The 18,266-nt window shown below is 38.7% G+C and overlaps 1 protein-coding gene across 1 annotated transcript in view; it reads left to right on the forward strand.

The window, feature by feature from the left end:
- Positions 1-447: 447 nt before the first annotated feature.
- LOC110455995 (dual specificity mitogen-activated protein kinase kinase 5-like) overlaps positions 448-18,266 on the forward strand; it is a 41,543-nt gene continuing 23,724 nt past the window's right edge. The window contains exons 1-12 of the mRNA XM_021506500.1: positions 448-688; positions 3,035-3,083; positions 3,359-3,426; positions 4,239-4,308; positions 4,778-4,818; positions 4,954-5,021; positions 5,387-5,701; positions 6,394-6,433; positions 7,718-7,786; positions 10,880-10,961; positions 11,520-11,630; positions 17,664-17,737. Coding sequence (XP_021362175.1) covers positions 587-688; positions 3,035-3,083; positions 3,359-3,426; positions 4,239-4,308; positions 4,778-4,818; positions 4,954-5,021; positions 5,387-5,701; positions 6,394-6,433; positions 7,718-7,786; positions 10,880-10,961; positions 11,520-11,630; positions 17,664-17,737 — 1,089 coding nt within the window. The 5' untranslated portion in view covers positions 448-586. The remainder of the gene's footprint in view (positions 689-3,034; positions 3,084-3,358; positions 3,427-4,238; positions 4,309-4,777; positions 4,819-4,953; positions 5,022-5,386; positions 5,702-6,393; positions 6,434-7,717; positions 7,787-10,879; positions 10,962-11,519; positions 11,631-17,663; positions 17,738-18,266) is intronic.

Genomic DNA, 18,266 nt, shown 5'->3' on the forward strand with positions numbered 1-18,266 from the left:
TGAACAGGACACTAGAGACGATTCAGTGGGATATGCGAGAAAACCTCTCTCGTCTACGAAAGAACAAAAGTTAAATACATTTTATATCATCACCACGTTGACCGTATGAATCTTTGCCTACGATGTTTACTATTTCGTTGTTTCGTTTTCTGCCCCAAAAAGACGAAGATTATTCAACCTATTAATTTAGGTTGAACAATTGTCGTCTTTTCGGCGCAGAAAACATTAACTTTTTAGTTTCATGAATTTCCCCCACCCCCCGCTCAACACTCCGATCCTGCAATGACTGATTGTTTCGTGTTTTAGTATTGACCTAAAATCATTTACGACTGATTTTTCTCACTTTGACTTTAAAAGTTATGGGTTTAATCTTGACCCGCTAAAAATGTCTGTTTCATATAGGGGGTGAAGTGCATTCCACTTGTTTCACTTTGATTTACTCCTGGGTTTTTTAATCCCAACGGTTAATTTTCCGCGTTTTACCCCTAGCCACAGGAAGTAAAGTAGTTGTCTCCCTTGGTATAGAGAATGCCGAATGGTTAACTTAAAAATGGTTTTACAGACGTAATCCTGCAGTGGTGTCAACATGAATGCCCAACCGCCGTTTACGGTGAGAATTCGCACAGAACAGGAACAGGATATGGACTGGATGGTACAACCAGGAGAAATCACATTCCACCAAGCATTGGTAAGAAAACGATCCCTGATGATCAGTGATGATGATCATGCTGACTACTTCAAGTAGAGTAAACAGGTAAACTGTACTGAATAGGCCTAAAACCAGTAAAAGACATTTGAAAAGTTGTCTATCGATTCAATTCTTCTGTTTAATTTAATGTGAAAATGCACTATTTTAATTCTTTATATATACAACATGTTGTCTATTTGACTACATTTTGGTCATTTTATTTTTAGCCTTTTATTAATAACTTGTGACTCATAACTGATAAGAATTCTGATACTCATTATTACTGTGGCCACCAGCATTTGGAAAATAGGATTTCTATCTATTACTCTGAGAGGCAGTAAATAATATCCTCTATCAAGTCTTTTAATAGACCGTTGAGAGTATGTTTTTGACTCTCTAAAATGAGCTTTCACTCTTCAGTTTTAAGACAGGTCCGATCGAAATATGTTTGAACTCTCCAGAATTCGAGGACAATTCTATTTTAATTTTACTTTGAAATTGATAAATGTCAAGGGTCAACTGGAAGTCCTGCTCTCTCACCTTCTCGAATCCAAGGGGTTCAATACATGTATCTATTCTACAACTCTACCCTGGAATACGTCATGACAAAGTCAAAGGCTGTTTCGTGACTGCTGTCACTGGGACTCGAACCCTCGATCCTTGGTTCTCCAGTCCGATGTTCTACCGCTGAGCTAAAAGGGAAATTCCCTACAGCTGACGCTTGTAAGGCAACCTAATCAATGCACATCTTTTACACTGGTATTGGCCTAGAGATGGTCTCTTTTTTTTTATTCGAAACCAATCAAATAACTTACTGTGAGCCTTCAATATTGTCACGATCAGGCGGTATTCCAGCTGGGGTGCAGAGAAGATATGTATATTATAAGGAAAGACAGCCTCTATCAACATTACCTCATATCTCAACCAGCTTCTTAACCCTATGAGTATGATTATAGTGTTTTAACATCAATATCATACAATGAGATTCCAATCTATAATTGATAGACTGTTTGGCAATAAGTCATACAACACTGACAATGAACAGTGGCTTATGAATTCTATGTAAACTCTGACCTGTTCTACATGATTATATTGAGTGACCTGTGTTTGCACCGAATTTGTATAACTCAAGTCATGTTTTTAAAAACATAAACCTATACTCTATGAAAATGTATTTTCTATAAAATGGGTCCGATGAGATGAAACATTCTAAAAATGAAAAGAAGTACATACAATGTACATCCTTTTTATACACCCGTCGGAAGACGGGGACGTATTATGTTATCACGTGAACGGGTGGGCGGGCGAGTTCGATAACTGCCATTATCCGACCATAATTTGTGGAGTTATGCCCCTTTACTTGCCGAAGCAGTGTCCGCTTGATATCTCGAGTTATTATTAACAGATTAACTTCAAACTCCACAACAAGGTTAATTACCAAGAAAAACCTCGGACAAGTTCGATAACCGCCATTATCGGACCATAAGTTGTGGAGTTATGCCCCTTTATGGACTTGCCGAAACCGAGTCCGCTCGATATCTCGAGTAATTATTAACGGATTAACTTCAAACTTCACAACAAGGTTAATTACCATGAAACCTCGGACAAGTTCGATAACCGCCATTATCCGACCATAATTTGTGGAGTTATGCCCCTTTACTTGCCGAAACAGTGTCCGCTTGATATCTCGAGTTATCATTAACAGATTAACTTCAAACTTCACAACAAGGTTAATTCCCAAGAAAAACCTCGGACAAGTTCGATAACCGCCATTATCGGACCATAAGTTGTGGAGTTATGCCCCTTTATGGACTTGCCGAAACAGTTTCATTAATGCGATGCATGCGTTCCATGATGTTGTATTGCACTCATTGATCTACCAGTTATGTTGAATGATTTCTCTTTTAATATAAATTACTCACAAATACTTCATATATTTCAATCATACAAACAACTGCTCATTCAATGTGTGACGGGCGTATTATATACCGCTCGCGGTAACCTTGTTCCTCATAAACTTACAATTCCAGTGTTGCTTTAGCACTGGTACATTGTAAGGAATCTGTTACTTACTGCGTATTACGCCCGATGGCGTTAAGCTGTTTAGGGCAGCAACGATGTTCCTCCGCACCTATTGATCCTTTGCTAATAGCTCGATAGTTTCCCAGCTATGATCCATGTCACTGAGCTCTGTTTCCACTGTGCGCCGCCACATGGTTTGGGGCGACCTCTCCGTTCAGGAGTCCAGTGTACTCTATTGCAGCCATTAAGGAATCAGTGTCATATGACAATTCTAGTTCGTCTTTTATTTTAGTACCAATTAACTTATTTCCATATCTATTTCAGGAAGTCATTTCACAAGTATTACCACAAGCGTCTATCACTGCGTTTGAATGTAAGTATGATTATGAATATGACATCCTTAAAAGGCTGTACAAAATGTTCCCTAAAATGAAATTTGTTGCGTAACAAAAGAAAATATCATTGGTCAACCATTGACAGATCCAATCATGCGTACGATCAGGGTATATATTTATGTGATTCTCAATACATGTATATAAATATATACCCGGATAGTCAGTCTTGAATATTGCAACACATTTGGTATGTAGATTTTGTATCATTTATAAAGTAAAGCTTCGATACATGAGTGACATTGGATGTTTACAGATGAGGACGAGGAAGGTGATAGAATCACAGTGAGGAGTGATGAAGAGATGAGTACAATGTTTCAGATGGTGAGTTACAGTGCCAGTTTTATCATCAACATGGTCAAGTGAAGGCCACAAGGTCTTGATGTAGAGATTGGATTATACCTTCGAACGCTTGTTTACTGGACATGACATTACATATGGCATATATATAGTTGTTATGTTGTTTTTTAAATAATTGGAAGTATCCAAAAATTGTTTGAATAGGCCTACCAATTACTATGACAGATTTCAAATTTTCATAATAAAATAAAACAAGTTTTTGTTCCTTGCATTCTTAAATGTAAGTACATATATGTAGTTTTATAACCATTATAAAGTGTAAAATAATGATAGAATTTCAATCAGTTGCAAAATTACAATGACAGTTGTAACTTAAACTATAACAAATGCTTTTCAAATATTGTATTTATTCAAACTTATTTTATTGATGAGTAACAATCGATTAAACATCACTACAAATACTTTGTCGAGTAAAAGTACTTCAGATCTTTAAACCAAGTCATGGGACCCACTCCATTTTAAATTTCTGAGGGAAAATATACACTAGATATTCTAAGAGAAACTGATTTCACTATAGAAATAACTAAAATTGAGCCTTATGAATCTAGCCACCTTTTTAACTGGCAGGATTGTATAACCTCCAGATTATTGGGACAAATGTGAAAAGATACGTCTTTCCCAAGAAACGTCTTTCCCAAGAAATGACATCTGGATAATGGGTCACCCATATATATTTATCATACCCGCTGGATTAGTAGTAGAAAGACTAAACTGCATATAGGATAAAAAATCAAGATGTTGTTCATATTTGATTTAAGTTTATATTTTAACTGCAGTATTTCAGTTTGCTCAGTGAAGAGGACATGGTTCGAGGATTGTTACCTCCCCTGATTATCTACCCCCGAGGTATACTATAAAACATAAATTGTTATAGAATTGATATACAGTAAAACCTTGTTGTACTGCCACCATTTGTCCACAGAAATGTTGGTGATATAAAGGGGTTTGGTGATTAAACAAGGGAAAAGGACATTGAAATACAGTGGTAAACGAGGTGGCCAATGAAACCAGGGGCATTAAATCAAGGTTTTACTGTATATAAACCAGGGGCATTAAATCAAGGTTTTACTGTCCTTGATTCGTGGCTAAATGTTTGGTAATAAGATTATTATACAATTTTCCTGGACATGTAATTTGTGTCCATTTTATAGCCAAAACACTTCTTGGAAAGTCGTGTTCTATACAAATATATGACAACGTGGAAATTCTTACTACTAACCATTGATTAAGAAAACTACCAACTTACTTATTTTGTGCTTTAAACTGCCACAGAGCTGAATGGAATGACTGTAATCCTTTGGTGTATTCTTTGTAGTGGGGAAGACAGCAAAAAACAGAAACATCCATGGATTGAAGGTAATTTTCAAAGTTAAACATTTCTTTGAGTGTCTTTGTTTAGTGGAGTTATATGACAGAAACAGATCTTAACACATCCTCTTTCTATCAAAATGGCCAATTATGTCTTATAATGTCTTGTTATTTTGATTACAGATAAAGACTGACAAACAGTCCACAAGTAAACCAGCCAAACTTGTTGCAGGGGTCAAACCAAGTGTAAGGTGAGTCATGAACTCAGTACCTGAGGCGAGACACGGGACCCTAATGTCCAGTAGGCACACTTGGCCTGTAGCTTCTTAATAGCTAAGTTTGTTCAAATATATGACCTTGATTTATGTCAAAGTCACTTGAATAAAATTAATCACTATCCAATAAAGATTCATAATGTATACTAGAGCAGTGATATGTTGTGTATAGCTTGTTTGCTCTAAAGTTTTTTTGAACAATTTTGACCTTGACCCATTTAAAGGTCACAGATGTGAAATGTGTTTGCCAACAGCATTGAATCAAAGGTGAGTGGTACAGTCCTTTTGAGCCTCTTGTACTTTCAGAAAGTGGTAATTTGTATGCTTATCTATTTTTATAGTCAGAACACAAACCAAGTTGCAAATCAGCAACAAAACCAGTATCAACAACAACAACAACAACAACAACAACAGCAACAACAACAGCAACAGCAGCAGCAACAGCAGCAGCAGCAAATTCAGCAACAAAAGCAGCAGCAGCAGCAGCAACAACAAATTCAGCAACCCGGTTACCAACAACCACCCACAAACCCAGTCGGCTATCAGCCACCAGGTGGAGCCAGTCTTCGCCAGATTTTGTCAAACATGGAGATAGGTGACACTGATCTACAGGTGTTAGAGTTACTGGGAAAGGGCAACGGAGGTCTAGTCCACAGGTAGGATATACACCTGTAACATGATTCTGATATACCTCACCAAGATGGATAGGTGACAAATATTGCGTAGGGCTGAGCTCCATATAGCATGGACTGACTGTAGGAAGGTTTATAAACAAAGTGAAGCTGATGATGTACATGTACTAGGCAGTATTTGTTGTATTCTGATGAAGCTTTGATGACAGAGTGATGCATTGATGCTAACCAACGATACATTATTTATCAATCGAAGACGCCCTGATTAGGGATGTACAATTTCATTTTTAGAATACTAGTCCACAGGCAGATTTTAAAAAATCCTATTAGCCTGGCATATTTTTATAGTAGATAATAACAATTTTCACAAGCCCTGACATAAAATCTTTCAATGATTCGAGGTTATAGAGTAAATGATTGATATTTTGTGAAATATATATACATATGTATATTTGCACAAGGCCTAGGAGAGTCGATTGTGAATTAGATATCTAGCAAATATTTTGTCAGGTGCTGTTTAACAAGTAATGTATGGTAAATATTAAATTTCCTTTTGCAAATTCAAATTCTTGCTGCCACTTCATTGAAGAACTATCACAAAAAATAAAATTCACATTAACAGCTTTTTCTCTCTCAACAAAATATATAACGAAAGTATTGAGGGTTAACATAAAAAATCTATGAATATAAATTCTTACGTTTCTTTGTTATTACAGAGCTTACCACAAACCTACCGGCACCATTATGGCTATCAAGGTAAGTTTTACCACAAACCTACCGGCACCATTATGGCTTTTAAGGTAAGTTTTACCACAAACCTACTGGCACCTTTATTGGTCTTTAGGTAAGATTTACCATAAGCCTTTCTTGGCAGATTTTTATAAACCTAGTGTATCAAACGTTTATCTCGGCCCCACGTTGGGCGCCATTTGTAATAACCGTTACCTACTCACTCGGGTTCGACTGTTGCTTTCGCTTGAAGATTCCATTGTTTTTAAATAAAGAAAGATATGATAAAGATGAAGCAGAGATTGGTGAAAAAAACAACTTAGGCAGATATAGATTTACCTGTTTATTGTACGTCTACAGTATCAATCTTAACAAAGCACGTCGGTTTCCAAATTTACACCAAAATTGGGCAAAACAAAGTATAAAATTACCCTTACTATAATTCTTACACACTTTACAACCTAGCTATATAAATTGGAACAAATCCTAAAACCTTCTCCAAGATGAAGATAACACGTGGTCAAGAACAAACGGCTATCACTTCCACTCAAAAGCTTACCCGCTAAACCCTTCTATCTTCACAGCGTTTCTTTACGTGAGCCAGATGAGCCTACAGCTCATAGAAACCATCACTAAATGCTCTATATAGACAAGGCGGAAAATGTTCAGCCACTACCTCAGTGCAATCAACAAACATTTCTCGTCCAAACGGTAGGAGAGCGGCATGTCTCCCGAAAATGTATCACAATTTACCCTGCGGTTCCCCTATTAAATTATCGCTAAAATGCAAAAATAAGACTCAAAACATGGCAAAGGATGTTCAATAAAGTTTCCTAAAGCCGAATTTTGGAAGGATGGGTGACAGAGAATACTTAAATAATTGGATTACTTAGCTAGACAAAACACATCTAACCTGCAAGATATCGGCAACCAAAGGTTAGGTATACTACATTACACTAGAAGCAGCATTTGGAACCGCTCATATGCTGGGATTATAATTTACAAAATGGGAAAAAAAAGCAGCAAATAATACATTCCTAGTGCCTGAAATATTCTGTGCGATGGAAATGCATTCTTCTTTCAGATTAATTTGAAAACCTGTGTTCAGTTGAACGTTAATATTGATACCTCAGAAAACTAATGAATATGTCACATTTCTGAAAATTGTTTACCATTTCTTCCTGTTATTTGTCTTGAGCACGAAGCTATAAAATGAATATTTTAAGTAAAATAAGTTGAGTTAAAAAACATTTTTTACCAACCTGTTCCGCTTGGAGATATTTATACTGTAGATATCTTATTGTCTTACAGGTAATGAAACTGGATGTAGATGTGGACGTGCAGAGACAGATCATCTCAGAATTAGAAATACTCAGCAAGGTACACCGTCTTATCAGTTACTCTATTTTACCCATGATATATCTAGGGTTGGGGGAGCTATCTATTTTACCCATGATATCTCGAGGGTTGGGGAGCTTATACTCAGCAAGGTACACCGTCTTATCAGTTACTCTATTTTACCCATGATATATCTAGGGTTGGGGGAGCTATCTATTTTTCCCATGATATCTCTAGGGTTGGGGGAGCTATCTATTTTACCCATGATATCTCTAGGGTTGGGGGAGCTTATACTCAGCAAGGTAAACTGTCTTATCAGTTACTCTATTTTACCCATGATATATCTAGGGTTGGGGGAGCTATCTATTTTACCCATGATATCTCTAGGGATGGGGGAGTTATCTATTTTACCCATGATAACTCTAGGGATTGGGGAGCTAACACTCAGCAAGTTACACTGTCTTATCAGTTACTCTATTTTTCCCATGATATCTCTAGGGTTGGGGGAGCTTATACTCAGCAAGGTACACCGTCTTATCAGTTACTCTATTTTACCCATGATAACTCTAGGGTTGGGGGAGCTAACACTCAGCAAGGAACACTGTCTTATCAGTTACTCTATTTTCCCCATGATATCTCTAGGGTTGGGGGAGCTAATACTCAGCAAGGTACACTGTCTTATCAGTTACTCTATTTTACCAATGCTATCTCTAGGGTTGGGGGAGCTAACACTCAGCAAGGTACACTGTCTTATCAGTTACTCTATTTTACCCATGATAACTCTAGGGTTGGGGGAGCTATCTATTTTACCCATGATATCTCGAGGGTTGGGGGAGCTTATACTCAGCAAGGTACACCGTCTTATCAGTTACTCTATTTTACCCATGATATCTCTAGGGTTGGGGGAGTTATCTATTTTACCCATGATAACTCTAGGGTTGGGGGAGCTAATACTCAGCAAGGTACACTGTCTTATCAGTTACTCTATTTTACCAATGATATCTCTAGGGTTGGGGGAGCTTATACTCAGCAAGGTACACCGTCTTATCAGTTACTCTATTTTACCCATGATATCTCTAGGGTTGGGGGAGTTATCTATTTTAGCCATGATAACTCTAGGGTTGGGGGAGCTATCTATTTTACCCATGATATCTCGAGGGTTGGGGGAGCTTATACTCAGCAAGGTACACCGTCTTATCAGTTACTCTATTTTACCAATGCTATCTCTAGGGTTGGGGGAGCTATCTATTTTACCCATGATAACTCTAGGGTTAGGGGAGTTAATACTCAGCAAGGTACACTGTCTTATCAGTTACTCTATTTTACCCATGCTATCTCTAGGGTTGGGGGAGCTAATACTCAGTAAGGTACACTGTCTTATCAGTTACTCTATTTTACCCATGCTATCTCTAGGGTTGGGGGAGCTAATACTCAGTAAGGTACACTGTCTTATCAGTTACTCTATTTTACCCATGCTATCTCTAGGGTTGGGGGAGCTAATACTCAGTAAGGTACACTGTCTTATCAGTTACTCTATTTTACCCATGCTATCTCTAGGGTTGGGGGAGCTAATACTCAGTAAGGTACACTGTCTTATCAGTTACTCTATTTTACCCATGCTATCTCTAGGGTTGGGGGAGCTAATACTCAGTAAGGTACACTGTCTTATCAGTTACTCTATTTTACCCATGCTATCTCTAGGGTTGGGGGAGCTAATACTCAGTAAGGTACACTGTCTTATCAGTTACTCTATTTTACCCATGATATCTCTAGGGTTGGGGGAGCTATCTATTTTACCCATGCTATCTCTAGGGTTGGGGGAGCTAATACTCAGCAAGGTACACTGTCTTATCAGTTACTCTATTTTACCCATTATATCTCTAGGGTTGGGGGAGCTTATACTCAGCAAGCTACACTGTCTTATCAGTTACTCTATTTTACCCATGATAACTCTAGGGTTGGGGGAGCTATCTATTTTACCCATGATATCTCGAGGGTTGGGGGAGCTTATACTCAGCAAGGTACACCGTCTTATCAGTTACTCTATTTTACCCATGCTATCTCTAGGGTTGGGGGAGCTAATACTCAGCAAGGTACATCAGTTACTCTATTTTACCCACAATTACTCTAGGGTTGGGGGAGCTGGGTGCGCTAGTCATTGGAAGGGGAGTGAATCAATCATTGAGCTTGTTCAAGTTTGACGGGGAATCTGTTTAACAAGTGGGGTAGGATATAACTGAGCGTTGGCTCATCATTGGTAACATACTGTTTATGTAACATAAACATATTGTATTGTAGTAAGAGTAACATAGATTGCTTCTCATTACATCAACAAGGATAATATATTACACGTTACATATGAAAGTTTATGACAGGTGTCTCTACATACTGTTATAATATTTCATAATTCCTGTATCACAATATACTACCATGACTGTTTTTCTGACACTTCAGGTTTTGTTGTTAAAACACTGGTTTATCTATTTGACTGCTTGGTTAAATGTTCAGGGAACACTTCAGCCAGTAGGTTACAAATGATAAAATATATGTGCAACTACATATCAAGTTGTGGAGTAGAACTGAACCATGGGAAAAAAAGTCCCTCAAATCTTTATTCGAGTACACTTATTTATAAGGACAGAGTTCCAGATTAGAGTGTTAAATGTTTCCTCATCCACCACATCAAATGTAGTCCAAGTCGTTAACTTGAGAATATCAGATTTCATTATCAAAATCAGCAGCCTTGGTACAATTAAGATTTGTCTGAACACAGCAACAACTTCACCGATGATCATTGTAATTTAGCCAACAGAATAAAAGCACAAACAGAGTAATCCGAAATAACAAAATGTGTTTGTATACCAACTTAAATGTGGGAAACACGATTGGTTTGCTCCAACCATGGTCCTGTTGTGTTCCAAACTTGGGAAAGAAGATAAATCTTAGGGAAACAACTATTCATGTTTCCTTTGTACAAAGATAAAAACTGTATGATAATTTACTGTAATTCTGGTGAAATCGATAATTACATTGATAAAATACTTTCCTGAAAATCAGTGTTGACAGTACATTGTATTTCTGAGCTGAGATGTTTAATGATGAAGAGTAAAATGTTGATTTGATTTTTGTTAACAGTGCAATTCACCTGCCATCATAGACTTCTACAAGGCATTCTTTGTGGAAAATAGAATTTCAATATGTACAGAATACATGGATGGTAAGTGATTTCTTTGGTATTAACTCATCCTTTTCGTGAATAACATTTCTTTTATGCACAAAAATATAACGGAACCATATTTGAAAGGAAACAGCCAGAAACAATCAGAGACAAAATCTTTTTTTTCTTATAAGAAATTATGTGTTTGATCAAAAACAATCTTCACTGCACTGCTGATTATAACCCTTAAGTGAGTACTATAACACATGATCATGGAATATGAAGTAAACATAAAAAATATCAAGATATCTAGAAGGCAGAACTTAAAAAACAACATTGTTCTGTTGCTGAAAGAACACTGTGCTTTCATTTTTTTAATCAATTGTGTATTATGCACATTTTTATTTAAAACAAAAAAAATTCTTGTACCAAATCCATTATATATAATACTTACAGAAGAAGCAAGTTATAAATATATTTTAGAGTTATTACAGAGATGGTAAAATCGCTGTCAAATTGACATTTTTTTTCATATTGAATCTTATTATCATTTCCATAAAAATATCTATTTAAATTTCACTGCATGAATAAGAAATGCCTAGTGATTGTGTTATTAAGGTGGTTCTCTGGACCGGTACAAACAGGTGCCCGAGCCAGTCCTCGGACGTATGGCTGTCTACATCATCCAGGGTCTGTGCTACATGTGGAGCCTCAAAATATTACATAGAGGTGGGTATACAGTCAATGTTCTTGTTAATATATTGTGATCTTCTTGATGTCAATTTCTGGACAAAATGACCGCTGAATACAGGTGGAGATAATGTCTCGGGCCAGAGTTTTGTGACCGCTGGCCATGGCCGCATTAGACAGGTGGCTGCTTATTTCAGGTTCATTATAAAGTTTTTTATATCGAGCGGACCACAGACTGACCACATAAGGGAGGTGGCTGCTTATTTCAGGTGACCGCTCAAGCAGGTTTGACTGTATGTCACAATGGGGAACTGTTACACTGGTCACTATGGAAATTTCTATTGAGCTAAACTGGAATAGCACTGGAATAATAACATGTCCACAATTTCTGATATTTGTTTTTTTAAAAGTATACCCTCACATTTAATATTCTCTTAATTTGGTTTTGTCATGGTTCTTTCTTTGATGTAGAGTATTTGATATTTTTTTGCTCCTGTAAAGAGATTGGGGTTTGGAAGGAGGGGGATGGCATACACCATTTACTTACTCTTGTTCATTTTGTCTTTTCGTTAAACATGGTTCAGAGTTGAGGATACCAGGTCAAAGTCACTTATAAACAGAATCTCTTCATAAGATTAACTCGTCCTCTGATTCGAATGAAAATCCATACATGTATTCATCACATGGCAGAATGAGTTTATATTTCAGGGTCAAATGTCAAGCTCACTATTACTGAAAATGGCTAAAAAATTCAAACCTCATGTTTCTTCTCATTTGGATTGAACTTATTCAAACAGAATTCAAATGAATTTGCATTTCAGGCAGCCTTAAAATTCCAAGGGTCACGTTCATTTATGTTTTCTGCATCCCCTGGTAAATGTCATGACAAAATCATGAAAGGCATATGGTTAACTATTTGATTGGCTTCATGTTTAAAAACCTGACCAATCACTAGACTGATACCTGTCCTTTGAAGATTACAGAGGAGTGACACCCAACTTCAAACCCAATCAATTTTACTGTTATGCTGCATCCTGATTTCTTTGATGAACATCAAAGGATTAAACCAGTTTACTTGTCTCATTCACAAGGTGGTGTACACTGAGCCTTCGATACTGTTAGGTCTTATTACACGGGTGTAAAGGTGGTGTACACTGAGCCTACGATACTGTGAGGTCTTATTCCACGGGTGTAAAGGTGGTGTACACTGAGCCTACAATATTGTCAGGTCTTATTACACGGGTGCAAAGGTGATGAGGAGTGACACCCAACTTCAAACCCAATCAATTTTACTGTTATGCTGCATCCTGATTTCTTTGATGAACATCAAAGGATTAAACCAGTTTACTTGTCTCATTCACAAGGTGGTGTACACTGAGCCTTCGATTCTGTTAGGTCTTATTACACGGGTGTAAAGGTGGTGTCCACTGAGCCTACGATACTGTCAGGTCTTATTACACGGGTGGAGGGGGTGTACACTGAGACTACGATACTGTCAGGTCTTATTACACGGGTGTAAAGGTGGTGTCCACTGAGCCTACGATACTGTCAGGTCTTATTACACCCTACGATATTGTCAGGTCTTTATTGCACGGGGGCAAAGGGGGTGTACACTGAGCCTATGATACTGTCAGGTCTTATTACACGGGTGGAAAGGTGGTGTACACTGAGCCTTCGATCCTGTGAGGTCTTATTACACGGGTGTAAAGGTGGTGTGCACTGAGCCTACGATATTGTCAGGTCTTATTGCACGGGTGCAAAGGTGGTGTACACTGAGCCTTCGATACTGTTAGGTCTTAATACACGGGTGTAAAGGTGGTGTACACTGAGCCTACGATGCTATTACACTGGTGTAAAGGTGGTGTACACTGAGCCTACGATGCTATTACACTGGTGTAAAGGTGGTGTACACTGAGCCTACGATGCTGTCAGGTCTTATTACACGGGTGCAAAGGTAGTGTACACTGAGCCTACGATACTGTCAGGTCTTATTACACCCTACGATATTGTCAGGTCTTTATTGCACGGGTGCAATAAAGACCTGACAATATCGTAGGCTCATGTTCACCACATTTGCACCCGTGTAATAAGACCTGACAGGATCGTAGGCTCAGTGTACACCACCTTTACACCAGTGTAATAAGACCTGACAATATCGTAGGCTCAGTGTACACCACCTTTGCACCCCTGTAATAAGACCTGACAATATCGTAGGCTCAGTGCACACCACCTTTACACCCGTGTAATAAGACCTAACAGTATCGTAGGCTCAGTGTACACCACCTTTACCCCCGTGTAATAAGCCCTGACAGTATCATAGGCTCAGTGTACATCACCTTTGCACCCGTGTAATAAGACCTGACAGTATCGCGATACTGTCAGGTCTTATTACACGGGTGCAAAGGTGATGTACACTGAGCCTATGATACTGTCAGGTCTTATTACATGGGTGCAAAGGTGGTGTACACTGAGCCTACGATACTGTTAGGTCTTATTACACGGGTGTAAAGGTGGTGTCCACTGAGCCTACGATACTGTCAGGTCTTATTACACGGGTGCAAATGTGGTTACGATACTGTGAGGTCTTATTACACGGGTGTAAAGGTGGTGTCCACTGAGCCTACGATACTGTCAGGTCTTATTACACGGGTGCAAATGTGGTGTACATGAGCCTACGATATTGTCAGGTCTTTATTGCACGGGTGCAAAGGTGGTGTACACTGAGCCTATGATACTGTCAGGTCTTATTACATGGGGGCAAAGGTGGTGTACACTGAGCCTACGATATTGTCTGGTCTTATTACACGGGTGCAAAGGTGGTGGACACTGAGCCTACGATACTGTGAGGTCTTATTACACGGGTGTAAAGGAGGTGTACACTGAGCCTACGATACTGTGAGGTCTTATTACACGGGTGCAAAGGTGATGTACACTGATGAGCCTACGATATTGTCAGGTCTTATTACACTGGTGCAAAGGTGGTGTACACTGAGCCTACGATACTGTCAGGTCTTATTACACGGGGGCAAAGGTGGTGTACACTGAGCCTACGATACTGTTAGGTCTTATTACACGGGTGTAAAGTTGGTGTACACTGAGCCTACGATATTGTCAGGTCTTAATACACGGGTGCAAAGGGGGTGTACACTGAGCCTACGATACTGTCAGGTCTTATTACACGGGTGCAAAGGTGATGTACACTGAGCCTATGATACTGTCAGGTCTTATTACACTTGTGCAAAGGTGGTGTACACTGAGCCTACGATATTGTCAGGTCTTATTGCACGGGTGCAAAGGTGATGTACACTGAGCCTACGATACTGTCAGGTCTTATTACACGGGTTTTAAGGTGGTGTACACTGAGCCTACGATACTGTCAGGTCTTATTACACCCGTGTAATAAGACATGACAGTATCGTAGGCTCAGTGTATACCACCTTTACACCCGTGTGATAAGACCTCACAGTATCGTGGGCTCAGTGTACACCACCTTCACCCGCGTAATAAGACCTGACAGTGTCGAAGGCTCAGTGTACACCACCTTTACAACCGTGTAATAAGACCTCACAGCATCGTAGGCTCAGTGTACACCCCCTTTGCCCCCATGTAATAAGACCTGACATTATCATAGGCTCAGTGTACACCCCCTTGACACCCGTGTAATAAGACCTAACAGGATCGAAGGCTCAGTGTACACCACCTATAAGCTCAGTGTACACCACCTTTCCACCCGTGTAATAAGACCTCACAGCATCGTAGGCTCAGTGTACACCACCTTTACAACCGTGTAATAAGACCTCACAGCATCGTAGGCTCAGTGTACAACACCTTTACACCCGTGTAAAGGTGGTGTACACGGAGCCTACGATACTGTCAGGGCTTATTACACGGGGGGAATAAGACCTGACAGTATCGTGGGCTCAGTGTACACCACCTCCCAGTGTATACCACCTCCACCCGTGTAATAAGCCCTCACAGTATCGTAGGCTCAGTCTACACCACCTTTACACCCGCGTAATAAGACCTGACAGTGTCGAAGGCTCAGTGTACACCCCCTTTACAACTGTGTAATAAGCCCTGACAGTATCGTAGGCTCCGTGTACACCACCTTTACACGGGTGTAAAGGTGGTGTCCACTGAGCCTACGATACTGCCAGGTCTTATTACACGGGTGCAAAGGTCGTGTACACTGAGCCTTCGATGCTGTTAGGTCTTATTACACAGGGGAAAAGGGGGTATACACTGAGACTACGATAATGGGAGGACTTATTACACAGGTGTAAAGGGGGTATACACTTAGCCTACGATACTGTGAGGTTTTATTACACGGGTGTAAAGGAGGTGTACACTGAGCCTATGGTAATGTCAGGTCTTATTACATGGGTGCAAAGGTGTGTACACTGAGCCTACGATACTGTCAGGTCTTATTACACAGTTGTAAAGGTGGTGTACACTGAGCCTATGATAATGTCAGGTCTTATTACACGGGTGTAAAGGTGGTGTACACTGAGCCTACGATACTGTCAGGTCTTATTACACGGGTGGAGGTGGTATACACTGAGCCTACGATATTGTCAGGTCTTATTACACGGGTGCAGAGAACATAACTGAGCATAACTCCTGGATTTCAGGGGTGCAAAAAATGGTATAGGATGTCATCACCAGGATGCATTTCAGGCTCCTGGACTTGTAGACCCATGTTTTGTTTCTTGCAATATTACTTAAAAATACATATATATTATGTGTATTTGTTTCTCTCATATTTAAAGTACTACAATTCAATGTTTTTTTGATAACTTCACAGTATGACATACCAGTGGTGTCTTTACCTTTTAAGTTCCTTGCTATGACATACCAGTGGTGTCTTTACCTTTTAAGTTCCTTGTTATGAAATACCAGTGGTGTCTTAACCTTTTTAGTTCCTTGTTATGACATACCAGTGGTGTCTTTACCTTGTTAGTTCCTTGTTTTGCTAGAATCAAAATCTTCCACTCATGATGATCAGTTTTAATTTCCTTATTTTTTACTCACTAGAATAGAAATCAATCCTGACTCATTGGGTATTGTCTATATTTGTACAATTATAATAATTGATATTTTAATGTCAGCGAAATTTTACGGACTGTTCCTATTGGAACACTGGTAAACAACAGAATTTAGATGTTGTTGCTCCATCGTTCCTATAACGTATGTTGCCATGGTTACCTATATCAATAAGATACAATTTTTACAAAACACAAAATAGCTTGAAAAATCAAACCTGACTTTCAAATATGTAGATATGTTGTTATTAGAAAAAAAATCTACACATTTGAAAGTCAGGTGTGATTTTTCAATCTATTTTGCATATCTTATTGATAAAGGTAACCATAGCAACATACGTTATAGGAACGATGGAGCAACAACATCTAAATTCTGTTGTTTACTTACAGTTTACATGTTTCGGCTGGCTAAGCTGATGGCAGCTTCTGATGATGTCTGGCTAGACCAGACGAAGCATGTGAACTATAAATAAACTACAGGATCTAGATATTCGCGTTGCCAGTAAAACTCAATTTGCGACAGTATAATCCTGATATACCGCCGCAAATTTAAAAATACAGTAGGGTTATCCCCATTCTAATTCATATCAACCAAAATTGATGATAGAAACGACGATTTTGAGATATTTTTGAGTGTTTTTTCTTCAAATTCTGGGTATCTCTTCTCTGGATTGGTGATGTCACAAATATTCAAAGTAAGGCGAAATACGTTGACCTTTTGGGGTCACGCTATTGTTCTTGACCTCATGAATAATCAATTTCATGACGTTTCGGGGTAATCAACGTCATTAACAATCGCCATCCGGGCTTCATATGCAAATGAGATTACTGTTGCAAATTATGTTCAATGACCAATCAAATGCCGTGTTACGTCTCAAATGAATTATAATTTGTACTACAATGTACCACCTTCTTATAACCCTGAACATCTAAGTTGTTGGTTTCTCTCCCCCCCTGTTGGGGGACCTAATTTTATAAAACTGCATAATATTTTCAAATGTCATTGCTATCTATTGTTGTTTTGTTACAGATATAAAACCGTCCAACATTCTAGTCAACACTTCCGGCCAAGTAAAACTTTGTGATTTTGGTGTCAGTGTTCAGGCAAGTTGCTGGCTTCAAAATAACTGAATAATCTAAAATTTAATTCTTGCATAATCTTGGAACAGAAGTTCGATTTTATTTTTAAATTCGTTATAAAGACATTTGCATCAAATTTCAACCTAAATTGATATTGATAAAGTTTTAAGTTGATTTATAGTTTAAATGCAGTGGGTTTTTTTCAGTTGACTTGATTAAAATTATCCTATGCAGAAACACAACCTTTACATATTATTTTAAACAGCTTTTTAGGTCACCCGAGCTTTGCTCAAGTGACCTATTCCAATCGCTTTTCGTCCGTCGTCGTCCGTCGTCGTCCGTCGTCCGTCGTGCGTCGTGCGTAAACTTTTACATTTTCAACTTCTTCTCAAGAACCAGTGGATGGATTTTTTTCAAACTTGGTCAGAATCATCCTTGGTAGATGAGGCTTCAAAATTGTAAAATTGGGATTCCTACCCCAACCCCTGGGGCCAGGGCGGGGCCCCAAAGGGAAAATTATCCAATATTTCAAAAATCTTCTTCTCCAGACTCA

This window comes from Mizuhopecten yessoensis, unplaced genomic scaffold (assembly GCF_002113885.1).
Source record: "Mizuhopecten yessoensis strain PY_sf001 unplaced genomic scaffold, ASM211388v2 scaffold8449, whole genome shotgun sequence".
In the NCBI taxonomy this organism is placed as follows: Eukaryota; Metazoa; Mollusca; class Bivalvia; order Pectinida; family Pectinidae; genus Mizuhopecten; species Mizuhopecten yessoensis.